The sequence below is a fragment of the Falco peregrinus genome, chromosome 3 (assembly GCF_023634155.1).
Source record: "Falco peregrinus isolate bFalPer1 chromosome 3, bFalPer1.pri, whole genome shotgun sequence".
NCBI lineage: Eukaryota > Metazoa > Chordata > Aves > Falconiformes > Falconidae > Falco > Falco peregrinus.
In genome coordinates, this window is record NC_073723.1 from 107,799,203 (window position 1) to 107,826,439 (window position 27,237).

At 39.5% G+C, this 27,237-nt stretch overlaps 1 protein-coding gene across 1 annotated transcript in view; it reads right to left on the bottom strand.

Annotated features, from left to right (window-relative positions):
* Positions 1-27,237, bottom strand: part of PLCH2 (phospholipase C eta 2) — a 121,784-nt gene that overhangs the window by 34,207 nt on the left and 60,340 nt on the right. The window contains exons 8-12 of the mRNA XM_055798597.1: positions 11,687-11,833; positions 11,086-11,329; positions 9,453-9,582; positions 3,698-3,868; positions 765-858 (exon numbers count right to left, since the gene is read on the bottom strand). Of these exons, the coding sequence (XP_055654572.1) occupies positions 765-858; positions 3,698-3,868; positions 9,453-9,582; positions 11,086-11,329; positions 11,687-11,833 (786 nt within the window). The remainder of the gene's footprint in view (positions 1-764; positions 859-3,697; positions 3,869-9,452; positions 9,583-11,085; positions 11,330-11,686; positions 11,834-27,237) is intronic.

The following is a 27,237-nucleotide window of genomic DNA, read 5'->3' on the forward strand; positions in this document are numbered from 1 at the left end:
ATCCACCTTACACAATATATGAGAAACTACCTACTTCTCATGCAGTAAACCAAACTGAACTTATATTTTGCCACTTTTCACTATGACAACAAACCCACAGAAATGGACAAGACTGATTTTCAAAGGGTCCTGGATCTTTTGCACAGAATCTAATTCCTGAGGAATGTACTCTGTCCTTGGAGTCAATAAGATCTGGCAGAAGATTTACTGTTTAGGGGAAAGGATTTAGAATCAGTCCTCCCTCAAAGTAACAGCTGCCCTCATGATGGTACAAGCATCATTATATTCAGAGCGAAAGCTTTAGCAGCAGAGGTCAGGAAAGCATGCTTCTAGACAAATTTCATCTGTCATCCCACTTCACACATTTACTTCGGATGAGATCGCTCCTTTTATTAAAACTTAAAGGATTTCCAAAAATACCTGCAGGAATGATGCCACTAAATTCTACTGTATTTTCCAAAAGCACAAATAAAGATACATCCAGCTCCAGCTGACCTTCAATGACCACTGCTTCATCATGACATACACCTTTTAAAAAAAAAAATTTCCAAAGAGTAGCAATTTCCCTTTAGGTCCCTCAGCAAATAACAGATAATAAAATAATAATAATAAAAAAAAACAACAACAAAAGCAAACCCTACTGAACAGCATAATCCATACAACAAGACAATTCTATGACTATATACTGTGCAAACAAATGCAATATTCTCATAAACATTTAAACATTTGCCTCTTTCCTACATAAGCTACACCAGCCAGCTCACCATCAATCCCCAGAGCTCCCTCCTTCTTGTTCTCCAGGCATGGTTCAAATTTGCTGATGATTTCCAGGCAGTGTTCTTTAGTCACATTCGTCATCTGTAAAAGTAGCAAAAATGAAGTGTTACCTAGTAATCGCAGCCTCTCTTAGCTCTTTTCCCTGTGTACAGTTTAACAACTGGCCAGATTACCCATAATGGTACTAACGATTTCCAGTTACCCAACGAGATGATCACTCCTGTCAATCAGTGTCAGGTCTGATAAGAACTCAGTGCTTTGTGAAAAGTTTGCCCTATTGGCAGCTGCCGGATCACAGCTGATAGACCGAGCTCCGCTTTGTAGGTCAAATCTGGTTAGGGCGTTATTAGGCACACAGAGCATCCAAACAGAACAAGCTTTGTCACAAACCAATGAGATTTCTTCTCTTGTAGGATTAAAGGATTAGTTTGCATTATCAAAGGGTTTTTACTTTAAAATAAAACAAGAAAATGGCTCATCTTTATGCAGCAGACAGCAAAACCAATTAGTGGCAGGGTAACAGAGAATTAGGACATAATGCTCTCAGAACGTTCTTTAGGGAGTACAATGGGAAATACATGTTTGTAAAAGTTGTTGTTTATAAAAAAAGGGTCATTTATGACAAGCTGTAGCTTTTTTGACCTTGCAGTGTTTTCATAATTCAGTTTTACCACTATTATTTAATATTCCTGATGTTTACTGTTGATTTACCCTCTAATTATTATCCCTGCTATTATTTAATATTCCTGTCCTGTGTGGTCCTGGAAATCCTTTCCATTAGATGCTGCACACGACAGACGAAAATACAGCCCTTGTCACCACCACTGGGGACTGCCAGTAAAGCAAACCATGCTGACGACTGTTTTGGCAACATGGAATCTTTGCTCTGGAGGGAAATGAAACCACCAGCATATCTGCTACCAGATCAATGCCTTTTCTGGGTGTAATTTAAAACCTAATACATAAAAGTAAAATAGAAGGAAAGAAAAAAACCCTATCCCTTTATTTTCCCATACATTATAGGTTTGCTAGGTTCAAAAGATAAAGCTCTGGAGCAACAGAAGGTTTTTCTGGTACAGCTTCAAATGCACAGAACGAACATTTGTTTTCCCTGCATACTGTATGAGAAAGGGCAGCACTAGGCAAGGGAGAGAAGCCCCACAGGCATGAGTTGTCCATGTCAGTGATTAGCTGAGCTCATTTGTGTCCTGTGGCAAGTGTTCATTTTCCTCTCACCATCTGGAGGATCAATTGACCAATGAAATGGAAACATACCCCACTAAAAAGACAACTGCCAGAGAGGTGGCTTTTTGTGTTCATTCATTTCTTAGACAACATTTGAAACTGATGGAGAGGTATGACTTACAGGCATGGAGCTTCAAAAGAGATCATGAGAGGAAAAAGGCAAAGATGAGTCAACACATTTGTTCCTGCATTGACTGCATCTTGCTATCCAACTATTTTCCCTCACTTCAGAATCTTCCACAAGTCTCTAAATGAAAGATCATAGGATCACTCAGGGACCTCGGGAAGTCATCCAGCCCAAAATCCTACTCATACAAGGTCACGTCAGTTAGCTTAGGGTGTTATCTACTCTGGTCCTTGAAATCTCCAAGGATGGAGGCTGCACCACCTCTCCAGGCAAGTGTCCTCATAGTACAGATACTCGATGCCTTGCTGTTTTCTGGCCTGCCAAATTACCGTGTACCAGAAACACCCAAACTTGTTCTGAGCAAGAGCTATTTGGGATACGAGTAAAAGTGTTAGGCTTCCAGGCAGCTCGGTTACAAAGAGTCCTAATGCCATAAAGGTTCAAGTCAGTGACAGAGGAGGCAGAGCAGTGGGCATGTACATGGTGCATCATACACGCAGAGATAAAAAAGCTTTTCTCCTTCACCATTAGACAATAAGAATATATCAACACTAGTTTCCTTTTTTCATGAAAACGCATACGAACTGTCAGAAAGTGGACTTCTGTAACTTCAGTGTGCACAAGTGACTGATGGACAAAATTTCTAATGTGAGTGATGTAGGCTAGCCCCGTTGTTAAATCCAGTAACACAAGTGGATAGCATGTACCGCAACTCAGCACATAGTTCGCTGGTATTTTGCTGAATGGGTCTCAACAACTATAAGCACAAGGTATAGGTGCACTTCAATACCTGTATGACAAAGCTTATAAAGCTATAAATTAACCTCTCTGAAGAGCTGTTTGTCTCAGATTCATAAGCAACATTAAGTATCATGCTCATCATTATCTTCTGACTCCTGCCACCACCACCCCTGCCCCATATTATTATACAGTGCATATAAACATTACCTGGCTTGACAGACAAAAATACTTCACCTGTTTCAGGTCAGCAAAATGGGAAAATAATCTTTTAACACCCACTTCAGCAACAGAGTTAAAGCACTAAGAAGCAACTTAATAAATACTTCTATACATCCTCACAATACTTTCTCAGACATTAATAATCCTCTCAACAGCTTTTCAGACATAATCTTCCACTTTACAAACTGAGATAGTGTGACCAAGTAATTCAGTGTCTCATCAGGGACTATGGACTATGTGCTAAGTCAAAAGCAGAGACAGAAACACCACCTTTTTCACCAGCGTACTGAATACTGGGAAAATACAGATACTGATGGAATTGCCCTAAGACAGCACATAAAAAAGAAAGAAACTAGAGAGACTATATTTAGGGGCATAACAAAAGAGCCTACAGAAAAAAAGATGTAGTGAAAGCAAGAAGATTCCACAAATAGTCATGCCAGCCTACAATATGAAATTCACGTGGCATCTAATCATCTATTTTTCATACATATGACAACAAATTTCCCACCCCTTTCAAAAGGCAATGCATCCCCAGTGGCAAACAAAGGCATGCAGACTGGAAGTCTTTTCCTGGCTTGGACCTACCTTCTGTTCAATCTCCAGAAAGCGTCTCAGGTCATCTGTATCTAGGTAGTCTTTGTGGTTGCTGTACGTGAGCATTAGCAGGTACAAATCACGCCGTGTTGACATCATCTTATAGAATGCGCAGAACTCATCAAAGCCCAATGTGCCCTGGTTATCATCCGTGTCAGCCTCCTGCATTACACAGCAATAAAGCAATGAGATACCCAATTGCTCAGCAATAGCCTAAACAAACTTTATAAAAACAAACACCTGCATGAGAATAAAGCAACACTGAAATTAAATGCAGGTTGATAGTGCCTGATGTGGCTACTCACTGTACAGCCTGCTAGAAAAGACTGATTTATCAGGCTGATGCTTGTCATGAATGCTCTGCACAGCTTTCCCCTTTGAACCTCTTAAATGTATGCACTGGTGTGTGAGCCAAGAAACAACTTTTAAGGTCTTTATTATTCCACAGGGAACTCTGCTTGAAGCATTTCTTCTACCTATGGCAATGAAGTAAGACAGTCTACCCTGCAACATAGAACAGAACACGCATATGTCTGGCAGAATTACCCATTCATATTTTCTTGAGATCATTAGAAGCCAAGTAATCTTGAAATTAATTTTATATCCGGGATTTGGGAGGATAACTGTTAAATCCATGGCCATAAACTAGTAAGATCTGCAAGAATACTGTTTTGCAAGTAAAGAAAGAATCATCAGTAAATGCTACCATATTCTCTCGTATATCTGTCCCGTACGACCTGTATGTTTCTTGGTTCTTAACTTTTGAGGGTCAGGTGCTCCAGCCTGTGATCCAGACCACCCTCAGTTCTATCAGCAATACTACTTACTGTTTGCACACAGCGGAGGCAGAATTTCTTCGAACAGATCTTGTGAGAGTCTGAACACAAAGGGATCCACCCAATGATAAAACTATTTGGAAATGAGATTATGGAATTACTTTGTTTCCTAAAAGCCTAGAAGCACGAAAAAATGAATGAGAAATTCTTGCCAGGGAAAAGTATGAAAAAGGAAAGCTACAATGTTTCCCAAACAGGGCCAACACTTGCACATTTTTACCAAAAAAAAAAAAAGCTTATCCAGCAGTTCCTACTTTGTTCTCAATAAAGCAGTTATCCACATATTGCTTTGCTCACCTTCACTGTAGACACGTTCAAGCACACTTTAGGCCACAAAAAAATCAAAACAATAAGTAAGCTGGCCATGTTTTTACCAGATCTTCATATTTTTCGCTGAATTTCCTCCACATACTGCCATATATGTGCAACTTCTATCTGATGAACAAAATGCTGATAGCAAGCTCTCCCCCCACGGACAGCAGCACTGAGCAGCCTTCACAAAACACTTCTGTCCTGGCAAGCCAACACCACGTCAGTCATCTGCCCAAGAACGTTACTGCCATAACTCACCATAATCCTGCAATTTATTCTAAAGAACCCACAGAGATTTTTAAGAACTTGCACAGCCTTCTCTTTCCTGATTCCCAAAGTACACCCTGCACTCGGTCCCTACACTCTTTCATCTTGATGGAGCTCACTATTTTGTCTCTTTTCCAGCCTCATGCTTCAGCCCTTTCAGAGCCTGTATCAGCTACAACACTGAAGCTGACAGTCCGATGGAGGAAGTGACTGGAAGAATGAGGAGTCATGAAGTCATAGATGCAGCTTCTTTAGAAATGAGCCCCAGGTGAAAATGTGAATGCGTTTGTGAGCAAAATATAGCTAATAAGAATGGCTTTCCCCACTGTAACTATGCCAAGATTTTTTTTCAACAACTCCCTACTTTTTTAACTAGAAACTAATATTCAAGGTAACTTTCTTCAAGACCTACACATAAACTACCCTATTATATCTTAAAATACTTGGTGTATTATAGCTATTTCATTAACCAAGAGATTTGATTTTTCATTTCAAGCCTGCTTAATAGTCTAATTTTAAGCTATCAAAGAGCAATTATATTTTCAGTTGAGACCAGCTCAGTTTCAATTATGCATTGCATGTGGAAGAAGCAAGCCTATTCTTTGTTAGTAGCATTTCTAAAGCACAATACACATAGTAGTTGTCACTGATTACAAGCAGTAAATCTGGAATGCAGCATACAATAAGAGTGAATTTTTTTTCCCACTGAAGTTTTACCCAGTCCCTTCCATTTGACTTGCATCAAACCTAATGGTTCACCCTGGAAAGAGAATCACTTTAATCTACTAATTTTAATGAGTTTTTCAATTAAGTTCTTCACTGAGCTACACTTGTAAGCCTAATTGTTTGCTGCTATGAAACAAAAAAACAAAAAAAAAAAGGGGGGGGGGGGAGAAAAAAAAAAGTAATGGGCAACCCCCCTTGGTTTTCTCTGGCCCTACATGCATGATTTTCAAAGGCTTTTGAGCCTGGAATATGTCCCCAAAACAAATTATTGGAAATCTAGCAATCACTAAACTAGCATGACTTTGTAGTAAACATGAAGCGGAGCTCAAATAGCTGCTACTCCCAATGTGAGATTTTCAGGCACCTAGATATACATTATATTTCTAAAGGCACACATATACTCTGTCCAGACATTGCACCAGAAAAATTAAAATAGCTGAAAAGTCCTCACTTCCAGTGCTCCCCTAAGGGACAGCCTGCAGCTCAGAGGTAACCATTCTGTGCATGGAAGCAAACAGGACCTAGCAGATACTCTTGCAGAGATAGAACCACTCATCCCAATAGCCACTACTTTTGGAATTTAAAGAACTTTCAGTTGGCAGAAAATATCTGTTTTGCACAAACTGCTGTTTAATGCAATAGCCTCATGTGACATTGTTTCGGCTCAGAACCATACAGGTGTTAATCCACCAACTGGATAACTTATCACTGGCAGAAGTGAAAGACACAAACTGACTTTTTCTTCTTCCACAAACGAACAACAAAGGAGAGGGTATCTGCAAAATCCTGGTGACTAGAGTTTCACTCCACTTAAAACTACTTTTTTCTATTTGGAAATATCTATGGTGTTACAGCATGGACAAATCTACTTCCAAAATTCATTCTGGTCCACATAAATTTTATGCAACAGAAACAGAAAATAGTAATCAAAACGAGGGCTGGCATTGTAAGAGCAGCCCGACAGAAATGAGCACCCAGCTTCCTGGGGCATCTGTGTGCTATAAACATTTTATTTCTCTTTTACTAAGCAGCATACAGAAAAAACACTCATGTATTTCAATTCTATTTCTAAACTTCTGTTTACATTTCCCCCCTAGCTGCAAACTCTTTTTTTTTTGCAGGATTTTCTGCTTCTAAAGATCAACCCACCCAAATGATGGGTACAATATTAGCCTAGGATAACCTGTATCAGCTGATTACTGGAAACTCTCCAATAGCCTTTCCTTCCCTCCCCATAACCTTGAGTTGCTGTGCTTTGCAGAGTTACCCTGCTTTCCATGCTCCATTTGAGCGTATTTTACCATTTTGGGCCCACAAAAGAATTTACATTGCACATAAGATGCAACCAGTCAGGCTCCAGCATCAGCTGTCAGCAGGATGAAAGAAAGGGCAGAAAGAGATTTAAGTTAAAAATATTTTAAATCCAGAGGAATTAGAATAAGTACATACAGCCATGGAAGAGAAGGAAGGTTTCAAGGCACATTTTTTCCTCAAACTAGTTGTAAGATTTCCAAGTTACACTCTTCTTCCAAATTATTCTCTAACACTTTTTGGCTATAGTTAAGAGGCCGTAAAGCGGGTCTATAAAGACTGACCATAGCAAAATGCAGCGGCTACATTTGTTTCTAACCGAGGAAAGAGATTATTTTGCCTTCCTTCCTTTTCTCAGGAATAAGTTATAAGAATGACAGCTTTGTGCCCAAACTGACTAGAAAATCACTCAGTTGTACACAGCCAACGGTTGTTCAGCTTCATGTTAAAATACTTGACATCAAAAGTCATGCTGCCTGCCACTGTCCTTAGCTTCTCCTTGGTCCCACACAAAGCTACCTGTACTGTGCAGGAAACCATGTCTCCATGAGGTCGGCACGTAAGACTCACTATATGAGCTATGTAACTTTATGGCAGTTTAATAAAGAAGAGCTGACATTCTAAAAATTATTTGCACAAGATTTATAAACTTTATCATAAAGCCTCAGTTGACTGCTTCTTTTTATTTTTTACTATTCTCTAGCAATGGAACAATTCTATAATTAGTGGCTGTCATCAGCGAAAGTACTTTTCATTCAAAAGGCTCTTAATACCTTCTAAACCTTGGAGCTTAGGGTTTACACTTCTCACCGTCCCTCTCTATGTGAATCAACTTCTCATACCAGTAGGTAATTGTCTAGGGAATGCTAATTTCAGAAGAATAGCATAGAGCCCTTCTAAATGATAAACAGAGCCTAATTTTTCCATCTTAGCAGAGACCATGTCAAAATGAGAGCAACAGTTCACTAGCATGATTCAGTAAAATGATTCCAAAGACTCAGATATGATTTCAGGTTTCTATTTCATAGGATTGAAGGTTTCTAATGTTCTTGTCCTAATGCACTGAAAGAAAGATTAAAAATGAGAGGAATGTTTATGCTTTGGCAATACCAAAAGAACTATTTGTTTCAAAGTGGTCTTCTAACCACACAGCTACAGGCAAAAAATATGTGTCCAGGCAGTTTCATTCTATAAGTACTTCATCAAACCAGGAAAAATGGCTCAAAACAAGAACAGCTTTGGAAAATGAAGACATGAACTTTAAGAAATCTTTAATCAGTCTTCAACTGAAGGTTGCTAACTGCCCAGGAGTTGTACAACCTCACTAAATACATAGAATAAAAGATGGCTCAGTCTTCAAGCACCAGAGAACAGAATTACTTTTCCTTGCCGCAGAACTTTGTGTGACCTTAGGCAATTCATTTATCCCACTTCAGGTTTCTGAAATTGGGCACAGAACATTTCTGTACCTTAAGTCAGGCAAAACTTAGGTATTCAGCTACACACAACGCCTTGGACAGATTTAGACTGTCTAGAAAGCCAGTAGTGGACAGGTATTTGATCCCTGTCAGTGCTACTGAAATCCCAGTATTTAGTTTTCTCTAAAACAGTCTCTCACAGCCTCTGCAAGAGAGCATTCCTTGAAATACCAGAGCTTGCTGGAAATTCATGCTGCCATGTCCCTGAGACAGTGTATTGCAAAAGTCACAGTAGTTCACTATGCTGAAAACTACTGATTCAACTCCTGCTTAGGTCCTTCATAGAAAAGACTTTTTTGATTACCAGTACGTAACACATCCCCACAGTTCAGTTGCTCAATAAACTGGGACAAGGTCAGTAGCGTGCAATGTCAAAACAAATAGCTCGTAGCAGTGCAAAACCCATGACAGACACATAAGTTTGTCTATTGGATATTATATTAGTACCAGTTATTGGAGGACACTGAATACTTTACCAGGGAATATTTATTAGGGAGAACATAATCAGAGGAGGAAGCACGGCTGAGCTTCAGATCAACAAGTACAGCAAATAAGCAAATTTTGTTCTGTGTGTCTTCATGTTACGTAACACCAGAAGGTACCTGGTATAATGACTTTTTCTATGAATAACAATTTCTCTATGATGTGTTTCTGGAGCTCTTTTCAATTTACCAAATGGACCGTGTAGTATCTCTCAGCAGAGTGGAAACAAACCAGCTGCTGAAGTATTTACAATCTCTCCGATTAGGTTTCATGTTCAATGTCCAGCAGCTCAATCCTTGTTCTTTTAGAAAAAAATACATTTTCATTTCTTACCTTAAACATCTGCTTGACTTTTTGTCGGGGTAGGTTCACATTCAGTTTGTGCATTAGCTGGAGCACTTCACTGATACTCAGACTGCCATCACCGTTTTTATCTGCTTCATCAAACGTCTGCTTCAACCACATTGAACAGGAGTTAAGGAACAGCACAGAATATCAAGGGATATTACTGAATGTTATGTATGATTTTTTTCATGTTAGGAAAGACTTACATGAGACTGGGGAAGAAAGTTCAAGGTAACAGATAACTCTACTCATGTTACTTCAGTAACAGTTTCTAGACTTGTTTTGCTCAAAAGGTAACACACACTATTTACCCGTCCTGCAGCACAGAAGAATGAACTTCTGAGCGAAATGCAATGTTGCATCACACTTTGTCCTGTATAAACAAATGAAATAGCTTTACACAGGGAGTAGAGATGAAAAAAATAAACCTGTATGTTGGTATTGGGGCTGGTGCCATTTAACGTCTTTGTTGGTAACACAGACAGTGGCATCACGTGCACCCTCAGCAAGTTTGATGACAACACCAAGCTGGGTGGTGCGGTTGATGTGCTGGAGGAAAGGGATGCTGCTCAACAGACAGACCTTGACAGGCTTGAGAGTGGGCCCCTGTGAACCTCATGAAGTTCAACAAGACCAAGTGCAAGGTCCTGCATGTGGGTCGGGGCAATCCCAAGCACAGATACAGGCTGGGTGGAGAACTGATTGAGAGCAGCCCTGAGGAGAAGGCCTGGGGGGCGCTGGTTGATGAGAAGCTCAACGAGATCAGGCAATGTGCACTTGCAGCCCAGAAAGCCAACCGTACCCTGGGCTGCATCAAAAATAGTGTGACCAGCAGGTTGAGAGAGGCGATTCCCTCCATCTGTTCCACTCTCATGAGACCCCACCTGGAGCGCTGTGTTCAGCTCTGAGCCTCCCAATGTAAGAAAGACATGGACCTGTTGGAGCAAGTCCAGAGGAGGGCCATGAAGATGACCACAGGGCTGGAGCACCTCTCCTGTGAAGACAGGCTGGAAGAACTGGGGTTGTTCAGCCTACAGAAGAGAAGGCTCCAGGAGGACCTTAGAGCAGCCTTCCAGTGCCTAAAGGGGCTGACAAGGAGAGGGACTTTTTACAAGGGCATATAGTGATAGGACAAGGGGGAATGGCTTTAAACCAAAAGAGGATAGATTTAGACCAGATGTTAAGAAATTCTTCCCTGTGAGGGTGGTGAGGCACTGGCACAGGTTGCCCAGAGCAGCTGTGGGTGCCCCACCCCTGGATGGGGAGTCCCTGGAGTTCAAGGCCAGGTTGGATGGGGCTTTGAGTGACCTGGTCTAGTGGAAGGTATCCCTGCCCATGGCAAGAGGGCTGGAACTAGATGACCTTTAAGGTCCCTTCCAAATCAAACCATTCTGTGATTCTACGTTTTTCAGTCCACTCTGGTCATTCATCTCCAAATCCTGCCCAGAACAATCCTCTCCAAGGACTCCCCTGTCTCTGGAAACAGGCAATACAATGGGAAACACTTTGAAGCTTTGAGGCTAGTGCTTACTTTTAGAAAAACAAATACTTAAAGGAATCCCTATGCTACTGATAGCTCTCCACCACCAGGAAATATTCTCAGATATTATAAAAAGGATATTGGTCTCTGGTCCTTTGGCGTTTTGAGAGGCTGTCTTCATCACTGATCCCTGCCATCAGATATTTTAGCCCTGTGATCCAGGTGCGTGCTTCCTCTCCACTGGAAGATACCAAGTCAAGAGATTCCATATGGTCCCCATAGTAGATGCTGAAGCAGCAGTTGGGATCAAAACTGCCATCGGCATAGCGCTGAAAGATCTCTGATTGCTTCCCCTCACAAACCTCCTGAATAGAGTCGATAGAAACTAGAATGACAAAAGCATGTAGTTCATTAATGACTTTGTGCAATGCCCTAAGCCAGACAGGATGCATTTATCCTGGTAGACAAAACCTGAAGAGAAAGGGCTGAAAACTCACATTGCAAGGTCCCCAGTTCACACAGGTTTATTTACAACGTACTACACCACTGCAACCGGCATAGCTAACAACAGCAACTTCATCTTCATAAAGTATTAACCACAAAATCATTTACTGTCCTTTAAATTCAAGTACAACATTCTTCTTGACCACCTGTGAATTAGTCAAATTCTTCACGCTTGTTTGTTTTAAGAGGGCAATACCCTAGGAGGAATTAGAAGAAAGGTTCTGTGGTTTACACTCACTTTTGGCTTTCTCATTCTTTCGAGAGGGTCTCCAGCGAATACATGACTTGTGCTCATCCAAGTAATAGAAGCGGACCAACCCTTTGGAGCTGCCACGGAGTTTGATCATTTGGGTACCAGTTTGCATGGAACTCATACATCTTTCCACTGAAGAGAGAAATAAAGTGATATCAGTAAGTCAGACTTTGCTCCCTTTAAAATTGCCTTCACAGGAAGAAAACATACCAAGGAGCTGCCAAATTAACAGTTCAAGTCAAAGGACAGGATTTCCTATACTGTCTAATATAAGAGATTGGGTTATATGATCAAAAAGTCAGAAAGATTCTTGGCAACTGTGGACTTACCTGTAAACGTGAAAGTTTTCATTCCCACATGAATAGGTATGAAAGATACATACGTTAGAATTGGCGCCAGGTATATACCCTTCTTAAGACCATCTCGAATGCTTAACTTGAGCTTCTACAACATGCAAAATTTGTGCTGGACACAGCATGAAATTTCACCTGGAAATTCAGATACTTGGCCAGCAAAACCTAGCACAGTTCCATCCATGTCAGGAAAGTTATTATGCGTGACTTTGCCTCTTAAACATACAGTAACATTGTGGCCTAACTTCACCAAGTTTTTTTCACACTCCCCTGTAAATCCTGGAGTTCCTGTCAGTACTATCACCGCTTCCCATATAGCACTTTAGCTCAAATACTGTCTATACAGAGTCCAACTTAAAAAAAAAATAAAATTAATTACCCAACTTGGTCATCAAAAGTATTCTAGAACTCCAAAAATAATTCAAAGGCTTTTATGTACAAACGACCTAAGAGTTAAAACCATAAAATTAAAAGCAAGAAGGTGATTAGAATCCAATGTGTGACTGCAAAGATGAAGCCAGCTTCAAAGGCTACATTCTTACAAAGAGATCTACAGTTAGGGCCAACAGCAGAGTCATTTTCTGCTACACCAGTCAGGAAAACATATAACCAAATACAAATCCTAACAAGTAGGAAGGGTTTTGATTTGCCTTCTCTAATATAAATTGTATTCTGCAGCACTTAAAAAGATTCCAAAATTTTCTTCTTGGGAAGAAGCTGAAAGAACAATACTGAGCAGGTATTATTTGCACTAATTAATGTTTTGTGTAAGGTACCCAGACACTACAAGGATAAGTATGAATAAAAAACGATCCGTTTTGGTTTTTTTTTTCTGTCCTATAACATATGAGTAAATCCACACATTTGCATTAAAGTGGATCCAAAATATCAGTTAAATATAGTTCTTTATGACTGAGTGAGAAAAAAATATTGAAAGCTTTGTTAAGCATTTGTTAACTTTGTTAAGTTGGATTTGTAGCCCATAACCTGGTGCTATGGAAGACCTGTAATTTTCTCATAGCCACTGTAAGTTCAGCTCAGTTCTACAAATACTTACCCAGATAAGCTGCTCCCAGCATGTGAACAACCCTAGTAAGCAAACTCACACCTCTCCCTATTAAAGCAGTTACAAGATTAGGACCTAAAATGTCTAGTGGATCTATATAATTATATATTAGCGTTCAGTCCTAATTCATAAACATTTAGCCACTGTTTGCTGATACCCACAGACTGATGTAACACAAAGCACATTAAAAGCACACTAATAAGCAGACTACAATAGAACTACTAGCAGCACACTTATTTGGGGGGATTTAGCGGAACTAATAATATTCACTTCCTGATCACACTCTAAATCAAGCTACTTTCAAGTATCAGTTTCTAGAATAAGCACAAGGGAAATCAGACAATATCGTTAACTTGCTTGTTAATACCAAATACCAAGGTATCACAATATGCCTACAAAAGGAAATCAGATTTGCAAAGGAAATGTTTGATCTTTCACAAGAGAAAGTCTGAGGCAAAGCTAAGCTGAATTTATTAGCAATGTTATTTTGAAGCTCCTTTAGTAAAAATATGACATTTTTAGAGTGACAGAACAACACTAGGACTTCTGCAAACCACAAAAAAAGCTTTGGAGCCCAAGCATTTACTTCTGTCCAGAAACAAGGGTACCCATTTTCATCACAGAGGCATTGCACAGTCTGCTGTTTGCATCACACTTTTACTTGCCATCCAGGCCAAAGAAAACAGTAAACTCTGGAAATAGCAATTCTAGAAAGCTGAGATGGAGTATCACCTTTTCCTCCCATTGGTTCTATGGATTCAGCTACTGATGCTACAAAATTGCTTATGTAGCACAAACCTAACAGATTTTTCTTCTTCCAGATCAATTAAACCCACGTTCTCCTAGGAGGAGGCCTTTCACCTATGTTGTATGTTGTCTCTGGGCCCTTAAAACACGTTCCCCTCCTGGGATTTGGCAGCATTACAGACAGTGCAGCCAGTGGCCTTCAAAGAACAAGTCTTGGAAGAAGCTCCCTCAAAGAGCTCTGCTCCGTCTCCGCAGGGCTCTCCCCCTTGCCTTGGGAACTGCTGCTCAGCTGAGGCTCTGCCAGGCGAAGCCCCTGGGAGCAAGGCTGGGGCCATGCCTGTGCCTGCCTGGATCAGCGGCGTGCTTTTGAAATCCGGCTGCTGCAAGGAACGAAGCTTGACAACATTAATGCAAACTGTTAGCAACTGGCTGTGTCCCAGGACTGAACGCAGACGCTCGTATTTTCTGCCAGGTCTCCCATTTATTTCCCATAATGACAGAGCATAGCCTGTGACTTAATTTTCCTGTGCCTTTTCTGCCTGGTCTGTTTAAGTAAAATTAAAACTATAACCATGTCCAATGGATTTATGTATTTTTCTTCAGACCTAGAGATAAGAAGTGTAAATTACTACTCAGATTCTGGATGGAACAATATAAACTAACACATATAACACATATTTTTATGAGTTCAGATTTATAAGTAAATACAAGAAAATTCTGAGGTCAGGCTCCTCTTTTATCAATCTGTGCATACAGATCGCAGATGAAACACTGTCCAAACTAAAACACTCATTTCATGTACTCCAAAATGCATCAAACCCAACACAATCCTTTGGGGTGATTCAAGTCTACCTCTCAGGCACAAGTAAAAACATCCAAGAGAAGCAAGGCAGAGTAAAAAGAAATGGAAAAAAAACATGGACATTCCTGTGTTTTAGAGCTCATATTCAGACAAATTCAATTAATTTACTCAGGAAAACAAAAAAGGTTCAAGAAAATAGATTAATCTGAAAGCAGTTCACTAATAATAAAAGAAAGTTTAAATCTGAAGCCAAAATTCTGTATGTTTATATTAATAAAATATTTACAGAGAGAAGGTGTTAAATTAAGAACAGGATAATCCTTCAGGTAACATTTTATTTCTGAAAGCTGATCCCTTGGCTTCAATCACAGATGCCCTTAGATGAAATCAATGTGGTCAGAAGGTATTAGTCATAAAAGCAAATGCCATGCTACAACTCAAAAGCATTACTGGAGTTCACTACATCATCAGATCCAAAGCAGATTCAAACTCGGTTCGACTATTTCCCGGACACTGCAATCTTTTCAATATCTGCTTCCATTCCAATTCAGAAGAAAGATAAATTCTTCTCAAATTTACTGTGAGATAATAATTATGGAAAGCTTGAACTTATTTTAATTTCACAGGGTTCAGAGTTTTTTTGGAAAAAAAATCTGTTGGTCAAAATAGCTGAAAAAAAATTTTCTATTACCACTAATCACAGAGTTAAAATCACATGAAATTTCCAACTTCCTCTTTAGAAGCTACTGCAGTAAATAATTTTATTTGAAAAAATGAGAAGAGCAGAAATGGGAAGAAGTAGCAAAGACTGCACCTCCTACAAAGCAGAAAACAATAAAGAAGCACCAAAATGAAAGTGCACTTTATGCAACGCCCATGTACTTTGCTTTTATGTGAAATAAGAATGTACTTCTTGGCTGTTGAAACTTTAATAAGCATCCTTGGATTGCTTTTTTTAACGCCACTGTTCATTTCTGCAGGATTGCTCACGCAAACCTACCCAGAGTACACAGTACCTCAGCAGCCGCCCTGCTGCCAGTTCCAGCTGATCTGGACACCGGACTATTCTTCGGTGATTCAACACGACTGCAACTAAGGTTTACAGACACAAACCTGAGTTCAATTCTATCCAGTGTACCTGTTAATTTGAATGGTCAGACCATACCAAAAACTTCTTCTAAGTATCTGTCATTATCTCTTGGGGTTTGGTGACACGAGCAAAGGAAAGCACAAGAAACGCCTTCATTCTTGTGCCAGGAGAACAGCAGCAGCCTTTCTGGATCCTACCAACATGATGGGAAGGAAGATCCTTAAGGTCGTGCAGAGGTGTTAGCTAGGGCTAGCTAGACAAAGACCAGGAGACCAAGATCGAGAGGGGAAACTTCCACATCTCTCCATACGCATGTGCACTGAAGCACGCGCCCGTACCTGTCTGCGTGACTGAAAGTTCAGAGCACTAGACAGACTGGCAGAAAGGTTTGCAGGGGGAAAAAATGAACCGTAGTGGTACTTAGAGCAAACAAAAAAATCATTTTTCTGAAGTCTTTCACAGCATGTAAATGAGAATGGCACACTGATGAGAAGACAAGTATAACTGCTTCTCCTTACCATTGTTCAGATGCTTTCTTTAAGGATTCATTTCTATACTTCAAATAAAACCCCTCAGTCTTGCAATAAATCATTTCTCCGAAGAAATGGCTCCTAACTATCTTAATTAAGGCTCAAGTTTTCTTCTTGGTGAAATAATATTTTGCACTTCAATAGTACCTTTTTGCAGAATTCAGTTGAAGTTCAGTACTCTTTTGATCTAATGAGTTGCCTCAATTTGCATCGGAACAAAATACAGTCATGGAAAGAAGAAGGATCTCTGTACTGCGGCAAAAAGCAATGTCACAGCAGAGCAGGAAAGAAACACAGAACACTTAGTTCCATTCTTGTGTTCTTACAAAGTGACACTAGACTGATGCAGTGAGAAGCCTCAAAGTGATTTTTCATAGTTCATAGTAACGTTTATAGTTACTATCGAGAGTTTTAAAGTAACAATAAATAACAAAACTACACAAATCAATTCCCTACAACTTGTTCTGATTAATTTTTTTTTTTTTTTTGCTTATTGTTAGAAAGATGTTCTAAAGACTGTTACTTAATTATTTATGGTTCAGTAGCATTGTTGTCTTTTAGGAGTTTCTGAGTTTGATGTAAATGTGTGAAGGAGTGGGAGTGTTTTAGCATGTGAGGATGAAAAGAAGTTAGAAGGATTGAGTCACTGAGTATTTTTGTACATGGATCAGCTTTGTCAAAAGATTCACATCCAAAGTTCAGTATGGCTCCAGGTTATGTCATACAGCTTTGGCCCTAGCCAGTCTCTTTAGAAAAGTCAGGAGGCAAGCATCACACCACTCAGCAGTTCTGCCCCGTTAACAGACTCTGACAAAATGCATCCTGATTGTATGCTTCAAAACAACTGCTCTTCTAAATACTATAAGGAGAGGAAAATAGATTTCAGAGGCTTATTTCTCTTCAGGGCCTCCAGAAGATGCAACGTGTTTGTAAGCCTAGAGAAACCCCTCCAGTACATGTGCACTATTATAAGGGCAAGCTGTTACCTTGAAATATTATCAAACCAAAACAGCTTTCCCACATGCAAACAAGACTCCCACACTTGTCATACATTCAGCACTGCAAATCCATTGAAGAGGTAATAATTTCCAGGTTTTGTTAAAAGTCTCACTGGAAATGGTTGCAGCTATAACTGGCTCATCAATAGGTAAAGCAAAGAACTGACTGGCTCCAACTATTCCTGCTAAGAATATCAGTTTCAGTTTAGACAGGAGGCATGAAATCTTTTTTAAAATCAATATAATAATATAAAAGCATATAAAATACATAATATATATAAAATATATCCGGTACAGTGCGCTGGGAATTCTGTTCAGCTGAAAAGTCTTGAAATCAGAAGGTATTTTGAAAAATTCTGCATATGAACTGTACAATTGATTTCTGCGAGCTTGAGGAATCTCCACGACAGTTCATCACACCACTCTCATAATAGAGGTCACCAGATTGTCACTTCTGACCCTGAAGATACTCGCTCAAGTAATGGTCTTATCACTGAAGCTTTAACATTAACTGTTGGCTACAGCAGCCTGGGTTTGCTCCTTATACAGGCACTTATGCTAATGGAATACATTAGTAGTAATTCCTACCTGACACACTGCCTTATGAATCAAATGAATCGCTATTAAAAATAACTTCTGTTACATAGAGATTTTAGTATCCTGTGGTTCATAACAGAGGCAAACCGCCTTTATTTATTTATTTATAGTCTTCAAACTTTACTTATTGTATATTTATTTTTTCTTCGTTATTACATATTTAAAGTATATGAACTCATCAAGGGAGATTCTGATTCAGTTTCCTCTTACACAGAAACTGGACTGTTCTTACTGGGTGGATTTTACTTCACACAGCGAGAAAACCTCAAACCAAATAAAAAACCACAACCAACCAAAACCCAAACAAACAGAACCAAACCCCACAAAAAACAGAAAAGGAGACATTGCCATGCAGTTAGTGGCATGATCAAGAGTTAACCCAAGGTGTTTTCTGTCTACAATATTCATAGATCAGGTACAGCCGGCTGATTTGTATCATTATGCCAGGATCCAACTAAAAAACAGACCACATCCAACTCATTAATCTTCATTTGTTTCACTTTGCATTCCTACAGCCTTGTGAGCAGGTCCTTCTCACCTTTTAAACCAACCGTTTTATTATTAGTGCAAGAATTTGCTCCCCCTATTTTGCTCTCATTGACTCCAGCCTCACTAAATTTCTGGACTCTCTACTACTCTATTAATTGGCAAAAAAAAATCCTATAGCATCTTTGAAAAAGAAAATTTCTGTATAATTCTGCCAGCAATGTTTGGGACCGTGTTTGCTGCGTACAAGAGATAATGCAAGACTAAATCCATCCTTAAAGAGCACAGCCCCTAATAAATGAGATGTTAATGGGAAAAGAGATGCTCTTAATCCTGTGGAAATTAGGGTGCTTAATTCGAGGCCAGTCTGTCAGCTCTCCATCTCTAGTTGAGACTCAATCAGCCATCTGGATCCAGGGAAATGCAGAAGCAGAGTAGGATGGTATTTCTGGGCCTCTGCGAAAGCTCCCATTAGTTTCTAAGCTATCTATACCTCAGCCTGCCTGTTAAAAAAAATGTACCTTTGATTGGTAAAGCTCACAGATGAGTACGACAAAAAAGTGGTTCCAAAGCAACAGGTTGTTCTGGTCAAGGCCACTGCAGATTTCCTTACTGGACATGAATGGCTCAAGACAGCTGCTATTAAAATGCATTTACTAGACCAGGAAACGCCTAATTTCTCTAGCCATTTCCCACAAGGACTGCTGGTTTTATCACCTATTTAAAAGAAAGGCTGCTATGAGGCAAAAAGGGACCCTCCTCAGACAGCTAGTGAAGCTTATGAATTTTGTCATGGTATATATCAGTATTCAGAAAACCACCTCCCAAGAGTCCAGTGACCTACTATGGAAGAAGATAACAGAGATGCTTCTAAATGCTCATTTCAAAGGCTTTTCTGAAAACTACAGATATTGCATGAAAAGCCAGTGTTAAGAGAGGTGTACAAACCGGCAGATAGCAAACCTATCTTACTGTGGGTATGCAGAGGGAGACAGATTCTATCCATGTCATAGAAAATTTCAAAGGGTCTGTACATTACAGAATGTAAAACTTTGCCATTCTAGAAGAATGTAGAGAAATCAGTAATGGAATTATAACTGAGCGATTGTTGAAGACTAAAAGAATTATTCTACCAACCAAGCAAAAAAACATAGGACTTGAGTTGTGTCTCAAGTTCTTCCTTCTTTTCTGCTCCCCCACACTACTGCTAGATAAAGTTGCCACTAAAGATTTAAACATGAAAGCTTTCAACGATGATACCATGTTGTTCAATTAAGTGGCAGGTATTCACCCTGCATCTTACCAATATGGCCGATTTTCCATCTCGGAGAAGCTACGATGCTGCCACCAACCCAGAAAAAATCTTCAGCCAGACGGGCCACTGAGAACTTATTTTGAAGCAACAGAGGTTTTGAGGCATCCATATCTGAGACAAAGGGCAGCTTCAGCATGGAATATGAGCACTGACAGCCTGAGTAGGTATCAAAATCCTGTGGTACACATTTTCAATGTAATAGCATCAAAGTATTATCAGGAGAACAAAAAGGTAATCTGTGATTTCCAAAATCCAGTGGTATTTCTCAGGTTGTTACAGAGCAGTTTCACAGTAAATTCAGGCCTCCTTCCCGTCCAGAATTAGAAAATTACAATCCCAACAAAATCCTTTTTATTCTATGTGACGTACCTATGTGACAATTTTTGAGGCTTGACTGGGTTTCAGTTCAACATTTTAAAGAAGCCACATGATGGACATGGACAGGGCCATGAGGCAAAATGGCACGTAGATGAACCCATTTCTGGCCAGAAAGGCCTCCCGATGATACTCTCTTTCCTTTGCTACTTTACCAGCAGCTAAGCACCCACCGAGACATTACAGCAATTCAGTTGTTGGCTTTTCCATGCCGCTTCCTCCTTCCGACAGCAATTCCTACATAGAGCTACCCCCTTTATATATTTAGTAACTAACAGATTTGTGAGTTCCTCTCTTGCTGAGGGCTCTACTTGCTCTTCAAAACCAACCAACCACATCCATTGCAGTAAATAAGTGTAAAGTTAATAGTACAATCCATTCCCCTCTGCGCCCTCCTGAGCCACCCTTGCCTTTCACTGTGAATCTGTCCAGGTGCTTAAGCTCTTCAGTCTCTTTCCAGGTCTGAAAAAAAAAAGAATAATCACATTTTCTTCTCATACAGCTCTTCAAAATGTCATTGTACCAGTCTTCATCTTTCTCAGAAGGTTCTCCTCAGTGTTTTAACGGACATGCCTGACAAAAGAAAGAACATTTCTCTCTAGACAGTAAAAACGAGATACGATGGAAAGACAGCCACACATGTTTGCTTTCAAATCCTAAATCCATCATACGCACTAATCCTAAAGCTGTGGTTCTGCCCTATCCAGTCAAGGGATTTAGATGACACGTTACAGCTGTAGGAAAAAAAAAAAAGTTTTTTTAAAAAAGTGCTTTCTTCTTCTTCTTTTCAGCCTATGTTAGCTGCAACTTTCCATCTCACAACCCATTTAGGAATGTCTTTGCAAATGACACAACCCCACAGAACATACTTGCCGAGGACACAAGCCAGGCAGCTACACTGTACAGAACAAATGCTGTACACAGAAACCAGGAACAGTGGGGTTGCTCAAAAACTGACAGAGATAAAAGCAGGTAAAGATTATTTTTTAAAAAGCACTAAGTCACTTCCTCATTCCTTTTGAAATGCATTCATTAAACTTCAAATACAAAAATCTGTCATTTATATTACCACAACCTCTTAATCTTCATTAAGTTTTAAGTACAATATACAATTGCTCTTGCCATCTGTGATCTGTACAACAAGCCTAATATGCTTCTAGCTTGATGAGCTGAACATAAATTGCCCGTTTAAAAACACATTCATTAAGTGCTTCCTACTCCTTTCACAGTTTGAAAAAGCTTTAGAGTAGTTAATTCTAGAGATGATTCACTCTCAATTAGAAGTTGTTTATTTCACCACCTATGCCCAGAGCTCTTATATTGGGCTGGACTCAGTTTTTAACCACTGATTAATTCCAAAGAAAAAACAAACTGGATCTGTGCTAAGGATCAACAGCAGCAGTAATGCTACATACACTCTTGTCACATTCTGCTATTTATTCAAATGCTTCTGCAATAGCCTTCCATTCTCCTAAGGCATCTTCCAGGAGTAATTTAGTGAAATGACTGCAAACTAATTGTCATCGGAGCAGGAGCAACTTCTCTGGCAAAATGCTAAGAAGTATATATCCATACATTAGGCACCTGCTACACAGAAGGCAAGAACCCATAAGTATTGTTCTAAAGATCCTAATCCTTTTTTCAGATAGAGCAAGATCTAGCATGGGCCAGTATGAGACCTGAGAAATGTGAGCTTAAAAGTACCTGCTCTACCACATGCTTCTCTGAATTTCTTAAATAAATCAGTAAACAATTCCTCAGTTAATTTCCATGCTCTAGAAATAACATCTTAAATGGGGAGAATGACATCGCTGCACCTCACAAGGGAGGAGACATTTAGGCTCCTTTAAGGCTCCCAGTTATAAGGAGACAGAGTTAAGGTAAACTTTTGCAATAAATCAGAAGTATTCCAGTTGGTTAGCTCCTCCTTTTTTTTCCTCTTGCAGCACTAATGAGGATTCCTTGCAGTCTTCCAGGTTGTACATGCAACAAAATCCCATTAGCTGGTACTCTGTGTGCTAGGCAGCAAAAAGCACTCCTTTAAAATTCAAACATTAATTCTGCAAGGACATCCTAGATTCTGCATTAACCATTTATGTGTTATCAACCTGGGGACAAAGGGAAGGGAGAAAAAGAGTGAAATGTAACTCCTGTTGCAGCGCTGCCCAAGATAGTAGTTTCACAGTTCAGAGTTAGAATTCTGCACAAGCAGGACTTTGAATGTGCATTTGTTTTTATTAGAGTGCAGAGAAATGCCAGTGATTTATACCACCAGGATAGAAGAACTATTTCAATGCTCAAGTTAAAATTAGATTTGCAGTCCAAAGCACCCAGAGAAGGTTAATTTAAATCATTTTAGCTGGCACTATCAATCCATCCTTCAGGCCTCTTAAGAAAATGATCATGTAAACAGAGAAAAATAAAATTTTTGAAAAAGCCCCCCTATTTACTGATAAAGCTGGATCCTAGGTATCAGTGTGAGAAAGCAACAGGGAATAACAAAGGGTTAAATGTGACATAATCCCTCTCCCAACTCTTAAGCTACTGAGCTGAGTACTTAGGATATAAGCCTATTGAAATGGGTTTCTATTCTTGCCTCACTTGACATCCTCAGAAAAAATCTTGCTCACCTGACACAACATGCAGATTAAAGACTTCCTTCCATGGCACTTTAGAAACTTTTTATTCTCTGAGTGTAACAAAGGCTTTTCACTCCACAAAAAGATTTAAAAACCAACAATATTTGAATCTGTGGCTTTGCTAAAAGTCGAACTGAGGACAATTGATGAACAATGCCAGAATGTCAGAAGACTTGCAAAAGAAGTAATCCACTTAAAGCAAGGCAGAAAAGCCAGACTGCATCATACAGAGGAAGAGCGTCTTACAGAAGGTCCAGGACTGCAACATCCATATGGTTTAGAAGATGGATAAAAGTGAGCAAAACAGAGATAATCCTGAGACAAATAAGTTTATCAATAATGCAGTCCATCAGGATGGATGGATTCCTTTCCTACTTGCATGCTTTACTGTTGAGGGAAGGATAGTGTTAAAATTTATTTAATGCGTAGGGAAACAGTGGAGTAGAAAAGACAAAACCAATCCTTTCAGTGTGCGAAATTTCAGCGTGTAGGCCAGACTCAGATGGCTTTTCTCTTCCGTACATCAGGAATCAAGCAGAAGACAAAACAAAGAAGCAACACAAGAGGTAAATTAGGCTCACAGCATAGCAAGAAGCTTGACTGTATCAGGGAACAACATGCAGGCACAATTTCTATGCTTCAGCTTGCTACCAGTTGAAGATGTCACAGAAAATACTTGAGGGGTACTTAATAAACGGATTTTCAAAGTTCAATATATTGACCACCACAGACATTAAATATTACACACCTGATACTGCAACTGACCTGTAAATCCACAAGGATTAGACTTGTAACTTCACAGCTATGCACTCCATTTATCCTTGCATGAACACACTACAGACCCAGTTTACCAGATTAACAAACTAACCTCATCACAAGAGGCGAATTCCAAAATATGTAGAAACACATGGGCAGCAATTAGCGATACCTGTATTAACTTTAATACAGGTATCACTATTTCCCACTTCCCATCCAGGGAAATCTTGCTCCTAATGGCTGTAGAATAAAATGATAGCAAACCCACAACACAACTAATAAAATAAAGGGAGGAATATATTTTTTTAATCAATGTCATCTGACACACTGCCATTTCTCTGTATGCTTTCTCTCTCACATACTTTTACCTGCCCTTTACACTTTCAGCTGTAAACATCAGCCCCAAAGTCCTGGAAAACCTGCAGATTTTACAGTTACAGCTACATCTTAGATATCTCAGCCTAAGATCTTCATGTGAGTTAGATCCTAAGATCTTCATGTGAGTTAGTAGTTCTGTTACTGTCTTATGAAGTACTAAATGCCAAGATGTTTCTAAGGGAAATAACAAAAGCAAAGAAATGTCATTGACATATACATCATTAAATACAGTTTAGAAATACATCTGAATTACAGTAAAGGTTTAAAACCCAACACACATCAGCACGAACACAAAGAGCAGGAGCACAGAAAGGCTGACTTGATGAACCAAAGTCATGATGCTCAGGCACTGCTTCTAAACGTGTCATTTATGTTTCTTCCCTGCCCCCAGAAATGCTGCTTCCTAAAGGTTTAAAGCAGCATGACCTAGACAGCAAGACCAGTCAACTCAGTTTCAGTTTCTCCTCTGCTGGAGCCATTTGCCTTTGGGTTTCTGTGGTGCTCTATGGTCCTGCACTGCTATGTGTCTGCATGCAACAGCTGCCGATGTTTCTGCTACAGCCTCCTGCCAAGAGGAATATGGGGAGCATACACTGACGGGGCATAGACAACATCTGTTACATTTCCTGGTTTTGTCTGACAACTCTTCTGCATTACTTATATTAAGAATTCACTAAAACAAACACTTTCAGATGGTTTTGATAATCCAAGGAAGGCAACAATTCAGAAACATGGAGAGTTATAACCAAATTTCCTGCACTCGTTCAATTGCCCCTTCACAGGCTCAGAAAGGCCAGAGCACCGGTTGGGCCACAACATGATCCCAACTGTATATAAGCTGCCTTTTCCTTAATTCTAACATAACTCCACTCTACTGACCTTTGACACAGACAGAGCTATAGCCTACCACAGACTGCTAGACCATCTGGACAGCAACCCTAAGCGCAGTAATCCACACTCAAGATTAAAGCCACTCATCTTGCCCGTGGCAAGTGGAAGCCAGGTTCTTTCCTAGCTTCTGTTTCTCACCCACCATGCTCCAAAGCTTCATATTTTTGCACTGGCTCAGAATATACTCGTTATTTAGTTTGACTGAAATACATCTGTCATCAGTATGCATCAATTTACAAGGCTACTAATTCCACCGGGAGAAACAGCAATGGCTGTAACGTTGCACGTCCTGGTGCATCCTTTTAGCACTGGAATTCACAATGAGTAAGACAGCCCTGAGGCACCTGCCTTAGCTAAGCAACCACAAATATGAACAATTCCAGAGCTTTCCAAAACTGTTTAGAAAGTCGCATTATTAAAATGAACTGATCCTTAAATCCTTTAAACTACTTTATTCACAGGAAGGAATATTCATGGAACTGGGACCCATTAGCAACAGCAGCACTAACGTAACGACAACAATTAGTCTGTCTCCTTCCATGACATTTAGTCCTCTTGAGCTCATCTGGAAAAAATGATGCAATTATTTTAATTAAATGAGAATAGGCTTTGTGTTTTGAGCCTTTGAGTAGGTTTTGCGTTAAGGAAGACTTTCTTTAATAAACACATTAAGATTTTTGTGTCATGTTTTATCAATGAAACTGTAGAAATATTTTTAACCCTTTTCCACTAAAAGCATGCACCATCTTTGAGATATTTCTATATTTTTTGCCTTCGATGATTAACATATAATAACAACAATAGACTACTGCCAAACTCTACTGATAATTCTGATCCTGGTTTTGACAAAGGAAATTCAGTTTCCAAGATACCTTTAGTAAAAAGAATTTAAAGACTATTTGAAAATTTTTTCTTGCAAAGATATAATAATACAGTTTTGTTGATTGGTGAAAATAGTCAGCATAAAATATAAGATTTTAAGACTACAAATGTTGCACTAAGGTCACCTTGTTTGCAGCCTATGACTTGTATAGGAAAATGTCCCTACACACTTAATTGAAGTAAGATTGTAAACTCTTTACGTTTAAAGATCTTTTAGCACTTTACCATCTGTTCAGTGACATGGGTCATAAACACTGAGAAGGAGATTAGGGCGGGTTGGGAGGGAAGAAATCCATCAATATGATTGAACGCCTTCTATGAAGACACCTCTAAGAAATCACGGCTCCAAGGCAAAATTGGAACAGGAAAACAAGACAGATTGAAAGATTCAGAAAATACATCTACTAGTAAAGTGCATCACTATAAATTGATTTTAATTCACAAGCTTTGCTTCCATATTTAGGGTGAATTTGAATATATTCTACCTGTAAACTATTCAGAAAATAAACTATTTTTTCTTGTTTCTACCTTGTAAGGAAACACAAAGCTCAAGTTCACATCCCTTATTACCATTTTAATGGGCGACTGTTCATGAAACTGAAATGAATAGGTAAAGCAATAATTTTGTATTCTGAATCCATACCACAGATTACAACATGTAATCAGTGTGTTCCGAACAAAAGAGAGCATGAAGCACTGAACAATGAAGACAGAAATGTGATTTTAAAATGATGGAGGGCGCTGAAATTTCCAATAGCGCCTGTAACTGTAGTGTTTGACTACACAGACTGTGCAAGGGGTAGGTTAAAATGGAGCTGAATCTTCCATAGACTAAAATAGGGCAAATGTGCTTTCATGGGAGATCAATGCCTCAAGTTCCACTCCAAAGAAGTTGGAGGTTTTAATATTTGTGACAGAATTATTGAGAAAGCACTGCTACTCATCAACTTCTCATTTTCCTTTCAAAAATATATCACTCCACAGAAGCCAGCATCTGTAAATCTTTGACACCAACTGTAGGTCTTTTTGTAAGTTTGAAAGATGACCATAATTGTGGTTTTCTTCAAGCAGGAACCACCTGCTGTAACCTCTGAACGGGAAAGATTACAAAAAGTAAGCAGCACAGTGGCACAGCGAGTACAGGCTGCTGAGTAAGTCCACAACAAGGTCAGTGCTTGCAAGTCAGTACACCTTATTGCCCAACATTTTTTTAGTCTTGGATTCAGTACAGTTCAGGTAAACATACAGGAAGTAAAGTAATTGCTTCTGGGCTCTCAGAGAAAGTATTTCTATCTTTTGCTATGGTCTCCAATATCCGCCTGCGTTTGAAACAAAGCAGTCTGACAGATTCATGTCCCCCCAGGGTTTAGAACCAGAAGATAGTCAGGCATTTGAAGGCTGATGAAAGAGTCAGCTTGCTGGCTGAACTGTGAAAATGGGCTCTCCAGAAAATATATTAGAGATCCACACTGCACAGTGTTTCTGGACTTTGTTCAGTACTGGGCTGGTCCACATTCCTTCTGTGTCAGGCCAATTCACGCCATGAAATTTATGTTGTTCTCTGCCACATAACACCTTTAGACCTGCAGAGGTCAACACTAATTATCCCTCCTTCTGTAATTCCCTAAAAA